The sequence below is a fragment of the Puma concolor genome, chromosome C1 (genome assembly GCF_028749965.1).
Source record: "Puma concolor isolate L17-30 chromosome C1, mPumCon1.1.hap2, whole genome shotgun sequence".
NCBI classification, from domain to species: Eukaryota; Metazoa; Chordata; class Mammalia; order Carnivora; family Felidae; genus Puma; species Puma concolor.
The window spans coordinates 31213131-31227117 of NC_141674.1; the positions used below are offsets into that span (position 1 = coordinate 31213131).

A 13987-nucleotide genomic window follows, 5' to 3' on the forward strand; every position below is an offset into this window, starting at 1 on the left:
ACTGACCAAGACACCCAGGTGCCCCTGATTGGGGAGTTTTAAAAAGAACTGCTAGCATACAATAAGGATATAATAATAATTGAGGGATGGAATTGGCAAGGAGGGATAATGCTAAACGTTCATTTCTGTATGATTGAGAGAATATCATTACTGAAAATAGAAGTAAGGAATGAGGAGCTATTTGAGAGGGAGATGTGATTATGAGTTCGTTTTGTGGAATTTAGTGCCTATGGGACTAAAACGGAAAAATCCAAGTGAAAGTGATCTGTTTTCCAGCCATACTTTTTGACCTTGACTACATTATTAGAGTATCTGTGGAATTTAAAACCAACACACACAGACACACATTCTCTATCCCCCTCTCTCCCTCCCCAGGCTTCACCTGCTAAATCAAAATCTGCAGTTAGAGCTCTAGAATCTAGACCTTTTTGAGCTACCACAGGAAATAGGCACCTTCCACCTATATAGAATGACCTATATGATATATTTAGTGGGAAAAGAAATAGGTCCTCTGTACTCAGAATATTTCTGGAAGAAATTGGAAACAGTTATTGTTTTGGGGGGAAGGAGACTGGGGGACTGGAGTTAGGGCAGAAAGGAGACAACTTTATAAACTTTTTTTGTGTTTTTGAATTTTATGTCATGTGCATATATGGTATTACTTGTTTTTTAAAATAATTTCAGAAACTGTACAGTTGGTTCGGATGTAAAGACTGGGCCAGTAGTTTATCCCTGTCCCCACAGTGGTTTATCATTAATACAATGATTTCCACTCCATAGATCTCATGCTTGTAGACATAGCAGCATGGGTATCATCTGAGAAGCTTGTTGGAAAAACAAAATCTCAGGTCCCATCCCAGACCCACTGAATTAGAATCTGCATTTTACTAAGATACCCCAGGTGATTCAGAAGGCACTTTCAAGTTTGAGAAACACTATTTTAGATGGAACATCTAAAGCAGTTTGTTTACTCATGACTTGTCTTGACCTACGATATTCTCACCTCTGTTCTTTAAATAATAGTAACGATGCCACACACTTGTTGAGTGTATGCTGTTCGTAAGTCGTGGGATTGTCTAGAACACTGTAAAAAATCAGTGCTCAGATGCTTAATATTTAGTACTGCCCAGAGCAGCATTTTCCAAAGTGTGTACTGAACCAGGAACATATATTTTACATTATGCTAATAATATGTGTAAAAGGGTTCTCTGGTCAAATCAGTTTGGGAGACATTGGGTTAAATAAAAGTGAACAGTTTTCTTTATTGCAGGACTGTTCAGAGATTTGACCAAGGAATCCTTTTTTTTTCTAGGACTATCTCTCAGGTCTTTTGGTCGGTGGAACACACTTTGAGAAATTCCTGGTTTAGAGGAAAGAACACCACTGGCTTTGGAATCCTTGGCAAGTTACCTAATTTCTCTGAATATTAATTTTCCTAACCTTAAACTGGGGATAATAATACTTGCCTTGGTGGTGGTGTGAAGAATAAGTGAGAGGTATATAGAAACACTCAGCCTAAAGCTTGGTACCTCATAAAAGTGTTCGAGTGGTAGTTGTTAATATTACATAGGCTACTTCTTTTTCTTGCATTTATGCTTGTTGTTCATATCCATATTCCTTAATATCCTTATCAGAAAGTGAGGGAGGAGAAAGTCAAATAATTAATTTTAATAAAGTGTTAGTAGCTTTATTAAGAGGTTTGGTGTTTAGAATAAAACTACAAATAATGTGGGAATCATTAGCAAAATTTATCTTGCTATCTGCTCTGTTAGATGAGTATTGAGATCAGAATATACTTCCCAAGTTATATCAACCGAATTTTTATTCACTAAAAACAAACCAACAACAAAAGATATCAAACTGAGATCAGAATATACTTCCCAAGTTATATCAACCGAATTTTTATTCACTAAAAACAAACCAACAACAAAAGATATCAAACTATCGTCTTAACCTTGACATGTTATGAGGTATGTTATCAGACTTTCATTTTTCCTTTCTCCTAGTCAATAAATTGATTGCACAAGAAGGACCTTCCTTTCTGCAAATGCGAATAAAACATTTGTTGAAATCTAACTGCATCCCTCAGGCCACTGCTTTATCAAAACTGTGTGCAGAATCTAAGGAAATTTCAAATGTGTCATCTTTTCAGCAAGCCTATATCACATGCTTATGTTCCATTCTCCCGAATGAAGATGCTATTAAGGAGGTGAGTAAAGCAAATAAGTGCTGGTTGTCACTCACGCTTACTATGAAGTTAATAGATTTTGATAAATGTTGCATGCCAGGATGAAAACCAAGAATTATTTTTTTCTGGCTACTGAAAAGTGCCGTATTAATTGTATATAACTGTTCAACAGAGTGAATATAAAGTTATGTCTTATAGGTGGATTTGAAAGTAGATAATTAAAGAATATGCAGGTGGGTATTTATGTGTTAGGGCAATGGTTTGCTTTGAAATTTTCAAATGTAAAAGGTGTTTTTCTTTTTTTTAAAGTAATGATTTCTATATGTTTGGGAAATACAGAAATTATTAATACTAACATCAAGGGATAAACTAAAGTAGGAATGTCACTTAGCTTTCATTTAAGGTACTTTACACATGTAACTGTAAGCAGAGAAATATGGGACTTTAGAACCTGTGAATATGTTTTGAACTATAATTAAATGCACAAGCTGGGTACCGTGGAAAATAATAAAATAATTGAATCTTTTTTAAAAATTATTTTATCAGTCACATTGCATTTTTTAACCCGAACCCTTTTCTTTAAAATGTTGGAATTCGTTTTCTCTAATGTTTTTGATAAATTACATAGGAAAAGATGAAGAATTTCTAGCTATATTCTGTCATCTACCTATAATTCTCCTAGATCTGGTACATGGATTCTCATTTTACTTCTCTGTTAAACCTTTCCTATTAAAGGTAATAATCCCAAGGATCTGATTTTATGCTGTAGTAATTCTTAAACTTTAATGATAGTTTCAACTTACAGTTTTATTTATAATATCCTACTCCAAATGCAACTCTCTCTTGCCAGCTCACTCACTCCAGGACCAAAAGTCTATTGATCCCGCTTGCCTTCATCCTCCTCATGTACTCCTTTCCCTCCTTAAACTCTGCTTTTCCATAGTCAATCAATATTATCACTCCCTAAGTTTCTCGACTGGTCTCTCCCTTAATTGTACTTATTTGACTAACCACCATCTTGATTATCTCTAAATCTTTACCTACTCTCTATCTTTTCCTGCACCATTGGGGTCAAACTGGGGTGGAGAAAACCAGCCTACTGATTTTACCAGTAATCAGTCACACTATATTTTTTTAGGCTATTTGCTCTCCCACTTTCATAAAGTACTATTTCATACTGTGTCCTTTCTTTTCAAATGTATACTGTAATGCCTTTTGCCCCATCACACTTTGCATTGATGAACTTTCTCCCTATTTCTCTGAGGAAATTGAGGCAGTTGGAAGGGGGTTTCTGTAAGCTGCTTCCATGACATCTATTCACCTACCTGTATCTGTGCGTGCGCACCTTCTCTTCCATTACTAAAGATAACTGTATCTGTTCTCCTGCCTAAGGCCAGTCCCCCCCTGACTTCAGTATCATATCCCATCTGCTGTTGCCCCCTCAAGGATAATGCTTATTTCTCTACTGTATCATCAGTTCCCCCTCTACTGCAACCATCCTATCAGCATTTATGCTATTACTTCTTTCATCTTTAAAAAAGAAATCTTTAGATTCCACTTCCCCATCCAACGACCACCCCATTCTTCTCCTGGCCTTTCAGCATAATTTCTTGAATGAATTGTGTGAATTTACTGTTCTAACATCGTTCTCCTCGAACACATTATAATGTGGCATTCACCCCTGCCAGTCTATCACATCACTAAATCCAATGATGATTTCTCAGCTTTCATCTTATTCAATCTGACTTCTTAACTTTGTCTTTTAAACATTTTTTTAGGTTTATTTATTTATTTATTTTGAGAGAGAGCACAAGGAGGGAAGGGACAGAGAGAGAAGGGGAGAGAGAAAAATCCCTAGCAGGCTCCAAGCTGTCAGTGCAGAGCCTGACACGGGGCTCAGTCTCCTGAACCCATGAGATCCTGACCTGAGCCAAAGTCAAGAGTCGGCTGCTTAACTGACTGAGCCACCCAGGCACTTTCTAGGGTATTGCATTCTCCTGGTTTTCTATGCATCTAACTGATTAGTCAGTCTTTCTTAGTTCTAACCTGTTCTTCCTCCTCATCTCTCTATTGAGTAAATGTTACAGTACTCTAGGACTCTGTCCTTGTGTGTCCTCTCTTTTCTACCTACAAGCATGCCCTTGGTGACTTCTTTTAGATTCCTGTTTTTAAGTACCAACTGTTGTCTGCATCTCAAATGTTTTATCTCCAGCCCAGTTCTCTCCTCTGAACTCCAGACTCACATATCCAGCTACCTAATCACTATCTCTACTGGTATGGCTAATAGCATCTCAGACTTCATATGTCCATAACTAAGCTCCTGATCTACCTGATATTCGGGCTTTGTTTTTATGCGCTTTCTTCCAAATGAAGTCAGTTGCTGTCCAGTCTCAGTGTTGCAGGTGAAGGGGGGAAGGTAGTGAATAACCAGCTACCATTTTTTTTTCAGTCCTTACTGTATGTTAAATGCTATGCTGAATGCTTTATATATATTTTGTCACATTTAATTCTCACAACTCTTAACTCTATTTTTATTGGTGAGGAAAATGAGGCTCAGATCAAGTAATACGTTCATGCTTACAAAGCTTAAAGTGGTTAAGGTGAGATGCAAACCTGAGTTTGGTATACTACTACTAGTATTAAAAATGCAGGATAATATATATCATCCTAGGTGATAAATACCTAAGGGTTTATATGCCGAATGCAGTGTTAGGCATTGTGTTACAAAAATTAATTCAGAAATTTCTGAAGTGACCTACTTGCTTTTTACTCTCACTCTCTACATTTTATTCTTACCAAAATTAACTAGAATAATATCTTTAAAACTTAAAGTGGGGTCATGTCACTTCCTTATCAACAGCTTTCCATCTTCTTCATAATGAATCCAGAAGGCTTTATTCTGTGTGTCATGGCTCCTGGAGACTTCTCTAAACATCTCTGACAGTATCTTCTACCATGTAACGCTCATTGCTCCATAGCAATTTGCTGTTGTTTGAACAAACCAAACACATTCCTGCCTTAGATCTTTGTGGTTGCCATTTCTTTTGCCTAGAATGCCCGTCCACAAGATACTTGGGATGGCTCGTTCACTTAACAGCATTCACATCTCACTGCAATATTGCCTTATCAGAGACCTTCTTCACTGTCCCATCTAAAATAGTGTCCTATCAGGGTGCCTGGGTGACTCAGTGGGTTAAGCATCCGGTTCTTGATTTCCGCTTAGGTCATGATCTCACCATCGTGAGATTGAGCTCTGGGTTGTGCTCCATGCTGCTGTGGAGCCCACTGGGGATTCTTTCTCTCCCTCTGCTCCTCCCCTGCTTGTGTGCATGCACACTGTCTCGAGTAAATAAAAGAAAATTTATACTATCCCCCTTCTCTGTCCTTTTTTTCTTAATACCTGTTATCGTTATTATAAATATATAGACGTCCATCTAAAATGGCCTCTGTCATTCTCTGTCCCCTTACTTACCTGTTTCTTTATGTTTATATTACTACTTCTGCTGGACATCATATTTGCTTCTTTTCTGTTTCCTCCCACTAGGTTGAAAACATTGTAAGGATGAAGACATTGGTTTATTCACCACTATATCTCTACATTCTGGAAGAATAGTTAGCAGCGTAATGGGCATTTATTCATAAGCGACTAACTATAAGCCCATATGCTAATTTTTTTATTTGCAGTGTTGGGAAGGGTAAGGAGATGGGAGACTGCTTATCTCTAATAACAGTTGTAGTATTTTGTGTTTGGGAAACCTAATCAGAGTTAAGTTGTAGTAATGGTTACATTCAGCACCTGATACATGCCAGAAAATTTCAGAAGAAGCAAAAATGCTAGATCATGGACTTGATTCCTCTTCATTCTATAATAATAACAACTTTTCCTTTAATGTCTCAGCCTTTGTTTATTTAAAACTTTTGTTTGTAGCATTGTGTGAGGTACTGGCAAAAACAGAAGCGTGTGTATGGCTTACTTTGGTTGCCAGAAACAGATACAGGAAGATAAGTACTAAGCTGTATGATACTGCCCCTGAATTCAATAGAAGTGGGGAGAATCTTTGTTGACTGGCATATAAGGCTTTATAAAAATTGATCCTTGATTTGGACCTTGAAATAATGTTAGGGTTTGGATGGGTAGAAAGAATGGTTTGGGGATAGCTGACTTTGGTAGTGAAGGCGGAGAAATGAATGTGTATGTTGCTGAGGCCCACTAGGGAACACCTTGCCATGGCAGAGTGGGTGTTGAGGTCTTGTGAGAAATAAGACCTGTTGGGTGGGGAGAAGGGGGAGGCCTTGGAAACTCTAGTGAATTAAAACTGATTTGATGCAGTAGAAATTAGAAAGGTTTTGAAGGTGGGGATTGAAATGACAAACAGTATTTTAGGAAGCTTAGAAAGAAGATATATCAGGCTTAGAAGAGATTGATTGGAGTTAGCAAGAGGACTTAATGTCAAGAGACTCGTGAGGCCTGGGAGACTGGAAGAATGACAGTGTTCCGCTAACTGATCAGAATGGCAAAGAAGAAAGATATGGACAACAAGGAGGACTTGAGAGAATAATCAGCTTTGTTTTGTCCATGACTTTCCTGGTTTATTAATAACAAGACAACAAAACAGGATTTCTTCCTGAAGTTACATAATTAATTCCTTTCAACAAATTTGTTGAGTTTGTAAGGAACGAAGTTAGAGGAAATGTGATTTGATTCTCTACAACAGAGGTTGGCAAACTATGGCATGTGGGCCAGATCCACCCAACTACCTTTTTTTGTAAATAAAATTTTACCGGAACACAGTCATGCCCATTTGCTTATTGTTTATGGATGTGTTTACAGTGGTAGAGTTGAGTAGCTGTAACAGACTACCTGGCCCACGAAGCTGAAAATATTTTTTACCTGGCACTTTATAAAAAATGTTTGCTAGTCCTTGCTCTGCAAGAATCAGATTTTCCAGTGTAGAGTAAACATTGACTATCATTTAGTCTACTCCTGCATGGTTTACCAGTGATGAAACTGAAGCCAAGATGATAATGTTTCCAAGGCCCTACTTGCATTAAGCTAATTAGAGAGTCCAAGCCCAGGCTAGAACACAGATCTCCTTGCTTTCTGGCCAGCCTTTTTTTCCACTGTACAACTTATTTCCAGTTGGTAAATACAACGAGCCATGTTATAATAGGAAACATCTTAGTGGTATATCATCTATTCATATTTATACATTTATGTATAGGTGTGATTTAAAACATTATATAATGATTGAGATTAATTACTTAAATATATCAATGCAAAAACATTTAGCACACATCATAAAATTTTAAAAGGAACACTGGTACCATCATAATTAGTCTCACCCAGTTGTGCTTTCTTTTGCAACTGACAATAGAATTAAAGAGAATCTTTAAAATTTGCTTTGGAAAAGTATAATGAATCACTAGACGTTCATTAATCAGGTTTAAAATCAGCATGTGTTCTAAAGTAGCAGAGTTCTATACACATTTGCCATCTACTTCAACTGAGTTCAGAAGAGTCAAATTAACTTGAGCAACAGCTGGGAATAAGAGTATTTGTATGTTGGCTCCTGTGGGTATCACCATAATGGGTGTGTGTAATAGGAAACCTCTGCTGGGGAAGATTTAGCCAGACACATACAATTAAGATTACTTGAGGGGATCACCTTGAAAGCCAAAATTCACAACCCCAAACTCAGAACCTCAGTGGAATCCTCAAGTTTCAGTTTCATTTAGAATTGAATGATACGATATTACTATTAGTTCTGCACATGAAAGATTTTTAATGAAAGTTACAGACTTGGTCATGGCCTAGTGTCCCAAGTGGATGTTTCCTATATTTTTTTCATTACTGAAGGAGGAAATCTTTGCAAAGATCAAGTTTTCCACATATAATATGAAGGATAATGAGATTGTAAACATGAAGCCCTTCTATTATTACGAAGAGCCAAGGAATCTGTCAGTAGAACTCTTGGCACAGTTAAGGCAGGAGTCCATTTCTGTTTCAATCCCTGAATGAACTATTTCTTCAGTGTCTAATGTTAATAGACACAACAGGAGAGGCTTCTTTCTTTTCTTGATGTGGGAAGAAAAAGACAAACAGTACCTAATTTACTCACTAGTCTAGCACTGTTGGGAATTGACATAATCACTAGGTATAGATGATAAACAGCAAATACATTTAAGCAGGATCCATTGGGAATTCAGTTTGGGAGTAGAAGAAAAAGTAAACAGGAGCATAGAAATTTCAGGTGTAGCTTAAATAAGAATCAAGATTAAGATCGATCCTAAACAAGGAATAATAACAAAGTGTATAATTACATTTAAAATTGAAGTGTAAATAATTTTACTTTATTGTATGGGGAATGAAACGTACTCTCAAAAAATACATTAAAGGGATGCCTGGGTGGCTCAGTTGGTTAAACTTCTGACTCACTCTTGATCTCGGCTCAGGTCATGGTCTCACACTTTGTGAGACTGAGCCCCATGTTGAGCTGTGTGCTGACAGCATGGAACCTGCTTGGGATTCTCTTTCCCTCTCTCTCTGTTCCTCCCCTGCTTGTGCTCATTCTCTTTCTCTCTCTCTTTCTTTCTCTCTCTCTTTCTTTCTCTCTCTCTCTCTCTCTCTCTCTCTCTCTCTTGCTTGCTCTCAAAATAAACTTAAATACATTAAAGGTAGAAAGGCTGTATGAAGATGTTGAGGGTTTGAGTATTTAAATATTTTCTCTCCTAATGCAGAGGTCTTTCAAATAGCTTTGAAGAGACATCTTCCCAGGGCAGTTTACATCTGGATCTTGCATCTAGTCTTGCTTTCGTGGGTTATGTGTGGGTATTTTGGTTGGTGTAAGATTATACTAGTGAGTCATGGAGAGTTAGATGTATAATTTTCAAGAATTTAGTAGGACATTTCAGGCTTACATACACACAGCGATAGGGTTTAATTAGAAGCATCAATGACCATTACATGCAGGTAACCACTGGTGTTAACCTAGTGCTGGTCTGTGGTATTATTGCAGTTTAAAAGAAGTCTGATTTTTAGGAGCATGGCCTTTTTTCTGTGTTGTGTCTCTGAACCTAACAGGGATGATTCTCCCAAAGGTAGACCCAGGTTTATGTGAAATGTAGACTTGCTAACTGTAACTCCTACCTTTTTCCTGTTGGAGGATACACGTGACAAGAGTCTTATTATCTGGATAACCTGAAATCCACTTTGATTCCCTTTTGAGAAAACATCAGCTTCAGTTTAAAGAGTCTGTTATGAGGAACAAATGATTTGCATTGTGCCTCAGAACTGATCAGGGGAAAAAAAAAGGAAAAAGATCAGGAAAATACTAAATTCAAAACCAGTAATCTAGAGAAAGATAAATGATAAAATATTCCAGTAATGGCACTGGCCAGAATACTGGTTTGCCTTGGTAGCCTAATAGTGAAAATAAGAAGGCAGATATGCTGCCTCTACTCCCCTTCTCTTATGCCAGTTGGCTACCTGTTAGACCAGTGGTATTTAATTGCCAGATTATTATGAAAGTCTTCTAATTGCATTCTTGTCCCTACAGTTCACTTTCTACAATACCCAAGATGATCTTTTTTCTTTCCTTTTTAAAATAAAAGTATATATTTTGTTTATTTTTGAGAGAGAGCGCATACACATGTATGAGCGAGGAAGGGGCAGAGAGAGAGGGAGATGGGATCTGAAGCAGGCTCCTCACTGTCCTCACAGAGCCCCATGTGGGGCTCAAACTCACAAACTGAGATCATGATCTGAACCAAAGTCGGACACTTAACTGACTGAGCCACTCAAGCGCCCCTTGAGATAATTTTAGATTCACATATTATTGTAAGAAACAATATAGACATACTTTCCAGTCATTTAACATATATTCATTGGAGGACTCTGTTAGGCAGTGGGGATACAAGGATGAACAAGACACAAGGGAGAGGAACAGCAAACAGTATTCATACACTGTGAGACTGAGGGCAGAGTTCTGAGTTGGAAATGAGGTGTTCAAGTCATCAGCATTTGAAACCACAGGGCGAATAAGATTAACTATTTCAGAACCCTGGAAATTAACTAAAGGCTTACTACAATCCAAAGAGGTTTTATTCAAGAAAAACCGATGAATCTCCCTAAGAACAACTTGATGCCTTTTTAACTTGTCCTACTTCCTGTCTCTTCCCCAGCTTCACAGTAACCTTGAAAACAAACAGCCTCAAAGCTACAGTAGTAGTAGCCTATGAAAACCAGCAGCCTAGCAACCAGCTGAGGAAGCAGAATGAGCTTTGGAACTCTGCAAAAGCCCATACCTAGCATTGTCACTATTTGATCTTTGTGGCAACTTCTAAAAAGTTCCATTCTCAAGACTTGTCTTTATTTGACTCAGAGCTCACAATGACAAAAGCTGTGTCCTCAGTATGTATTTGTCAGAAACAATCAGTGGTAATTGTTTAATGTGACAGTGGTCAGAGGAGGCATTACGAGTCAGGCTAACAAGAGACTGCCCAAAAAGATTAAAAAAGAAAAACTGGGATATGGGACGTCATATGGGACTTTGAAAACTTTGATGTATTGCTAGGATTCTGGAAGGTAACAGGGCTCTGTGTCTGGTGAGGAATGACCTAAAATGGCCCTAATCTTGAGGCTCTGCACAGGTAGGAAATGAAAGGCAGGGCAGAGTTTTAAACTGCCTACTGAAATATTGAAAGTATGCCCCAATACACAAAGCTGCTTGGCAAAAGCAGAGACTTATTCAGGCATTTAAGTAAATGTCTTCAATACATTGAACATGTAGCTGACCATTAAGCGAACCAAGCAGAGGCTGTAGTGGCCACACATGACAAAGAATGTAGACTTTACAGAATTAATTCTAGGAAAGTCCCTAAACCATCAGGCAAAAAGATCGATGGACTAGAATCCAGAATCTAGAAATAAGCCCTTCACACTTACCACCAGTTGATTATCTATGTGAATTCCAAGACAGTTCAATGGGGAAAAGAATAATCTTTTCAATGAACGGGTCTTTAACAACTGGATATCAGTTGCAAAAGAATGAAGTTTGATCCCTAATACTGTATGCAAAAAAATAACTCCAAATGGATTGTAGATATAAATATATACATATAATACAAATATATATTATAAATACATAATTTATATACAAATATATTATCTATAAAATATATTAGATATAATCCATATTAAAATATAAACATATAATATGTAAATATTATGCTATAATATATAAATGTTAAATATAAAGTATGACATCTTAAAATACAGGAATAATTATTTAAGGCTTTGGATTTGGCAGTTGTTTCATATTTGACACCAAAAGCACAAGTGACAAAAGAAAAATAAGACTTCATCCAACTTTGTGAAAGAACATCAAGGAACAGCAAAGTTAATCCACAGAATGAGAGAAAATATTTGCAAACCATATATCTTATAAAGGATTTGAATCTAGAATTAATGAAGAACTCTTACAAGTCACCAGTAAAAAGACAAATAATCTAATATTAAAAATGGTTAAAGGTTTTTTTTGTTAAATTAATAGACTTTTTAAAAAAATTAATACATTTTTAAAAGCAGAAACAGTTTTCAGAAAGTTTGAGTGGCAAGTACACAAAGCCCTTACCCCACATTTTACCTGTTAACATCTTGCCATGAGTGTGTTACATTTGTTAGAATTGTTGAACTAGTATATTATTAATTAAAATCTATAGTTTACATTAAGGCTCACTATCAGTGTTACACATTCTGTGAGTTGTGACAAACATATAATTGTGTGTATTTGTCATCACAGTAACATGCAGAATATGTCCTGTACTCTGAAAATGTCCTGTACTCTGCTTATTTATCCTTCCCTCTTTTTCCCCAGGCCCCTGGCATCCACTGATCTTTTTACTGCCCCCACAGTTTTGCCTTTTCCAGAATGTCATATAGTTGGAATTATGTAGTATGTAGCCTTTTCAGATTGCCTTCTTTCACTGAGCAGTATGCGTTTAAGGTTCACCATATCATTTTATGACTTCATGCTTCCTTCTTTCCTCTTTCCTCCCTCCTTTTCTTCCTTCCTTCCTTCCTTCACCAAACTCATATTCCTCTCTGCCTTTCTTTTTTCTTTTTCTTTTCTTTTCTTTTTTTTAAACAAACCAAAGTCCATGGTTAGGGTTCAGTCTTTGTGGTGTACGTTCTGTTATCTGAAGTTCTTGGGAGTCTAGTCCTGCTGCTTATTATGTATACTGCATTTCTGGAATGGCTGGTTTAGTTGTACTTTTTATAGTTTGGGATTGTGAGCTCAGTTTTGATGGTAGTGGGTGGAAGCAAGGAGTGCTTTATTTCTGAGAATTCTAATAGGGCTTAGTTAGCATATGTCTCTATAAATCAGTTTCAGTTTTCCTTCTGCCAGGTGATTCAGAGATGTTACCAGCCAGAACCTTCTTTTTATTTTATATCATTTTTCTCAGTTTGGCATTATTAGACAACGGAGTAGCGTTAGGGCAAATTCCAAGCTTGAAGGACAGGTTATAAATTCTCAAGTATTTTTTTTATCCCACCAGAACCCAGGTTGAGATTGCTATACAAGTTTTCCTGCTGTGTGCCTTATTTTGGTCCACCCGTTCTCTGAGTTTGTAGCTCTATTGGGGTTCCAGTTGTATGCAGAAGTCTCACTGCCAACTTCCTGTCTCCAGGTCCAAGCTTTATCATCTATCCATGAGTTGTAAAACACAAGCCTCTTAGTGAGATTAGCAGTGATCCAGCAAGTTAGGGCGGTTGTCCAGTCACACTTGAACACTTTTTTCCCCCTTCATGATTTCTTTTACTTCTTTAATGTTCGGCTGTATGTTCTATAAAAGGCATTTCTGTTTTACCCAGGATTTCTAAGTGTTTTGCCACAGGAGAATTTTCAGGCATTACTCTTGTTCAGGACTGGCAGGAAGGTATGTAATCATTATATATTAAATTGACAGGGTAAGGTGGTATGTTTCATCTTTGCCACCAGAATTTCCAGCATTAGCCACTTTTTGCCTTACGCTGTAAGTTGTGATACTTTGTAAATACACATAGCATTGATAGTGCTTATGCATGATTTATAATTTTGTATTATTAAGTGTAGCAGACTTTGTTATGAAGTAGATTTTAGTAAGGAAAGATCTGGAGGAACTAGTTAGGATTTTGAAGAGGTTGAAGGTGAGAACATGGTATGGAATGAATGTTCCTGACTAATCTTTCAGGTCCTTTTAAGTTCCTAGCTGGTTCTGCTCACTGTCCTTCCATTCCAGTTCAATAAATGTTTATTGACAGCCCTTAGAAACAAAATGATCAACGTGTCCTCCAGTCTCCTGCTATCATTAGCCTATATCCTTTATGGAAATTGGCAAAAAGGACCATGTTCCACTATGTCCTCCTTCATACGATTGCTTCCAAAGGTCTCCCTTCTGTGAGGAAGAGCCTCATGCCAAAACTTAGGGCTTGGCAAGCTGACTGAATTTCAGCCTCCATTAATATACTTAGCTGGTTACCTCTGTGTAGTATGAAACTGTACCCTGATATCCCCCCAAGAGCTATTTTCTTTGAAGCCTTCTTTGCTTACTGTAGTCTGCATTATTCTTATCTCCAGTCGGTCCCATTTATTTATTCTGTGGCCACTGTTATTTATCTGTGGTTCTCTTTTATTCCAACAAATATTTATTGATGTTCCCCCAAGTGCCTGGTACCATTGTAGGCACTGAAGATACAGTGGTGAATAAAAACAAAGTTTTGCCCAAATGGAACTTATATTCTCATAGGCAAGATGGATA

The 13987-nt window shown here is 37.3% G+C and overlaps 1 protein-coding gene across 1 annotated transcript in view; it reads left to right on the forward strand.

Annotated features, from left to right (window-relative positions):
- The window catches only part of RLF (RLF zinc finger), an 85735-nt gene that overhangs the window by 43892 nt on the left and 27856 nt on the right, over nucleotides 1-13987 (forward strand). Inside the window, exon 5 of the mRNA XM_025932997.2 lies at nucleotides 2007-2209. Coding sequence (XP_025788782.2) covers nucleotides 2007-2209 — 203 coding nt within the window. The remainder of the gene's footprint in view (nucleotides 1-2006; nucleotides 2210-13987) is intronic.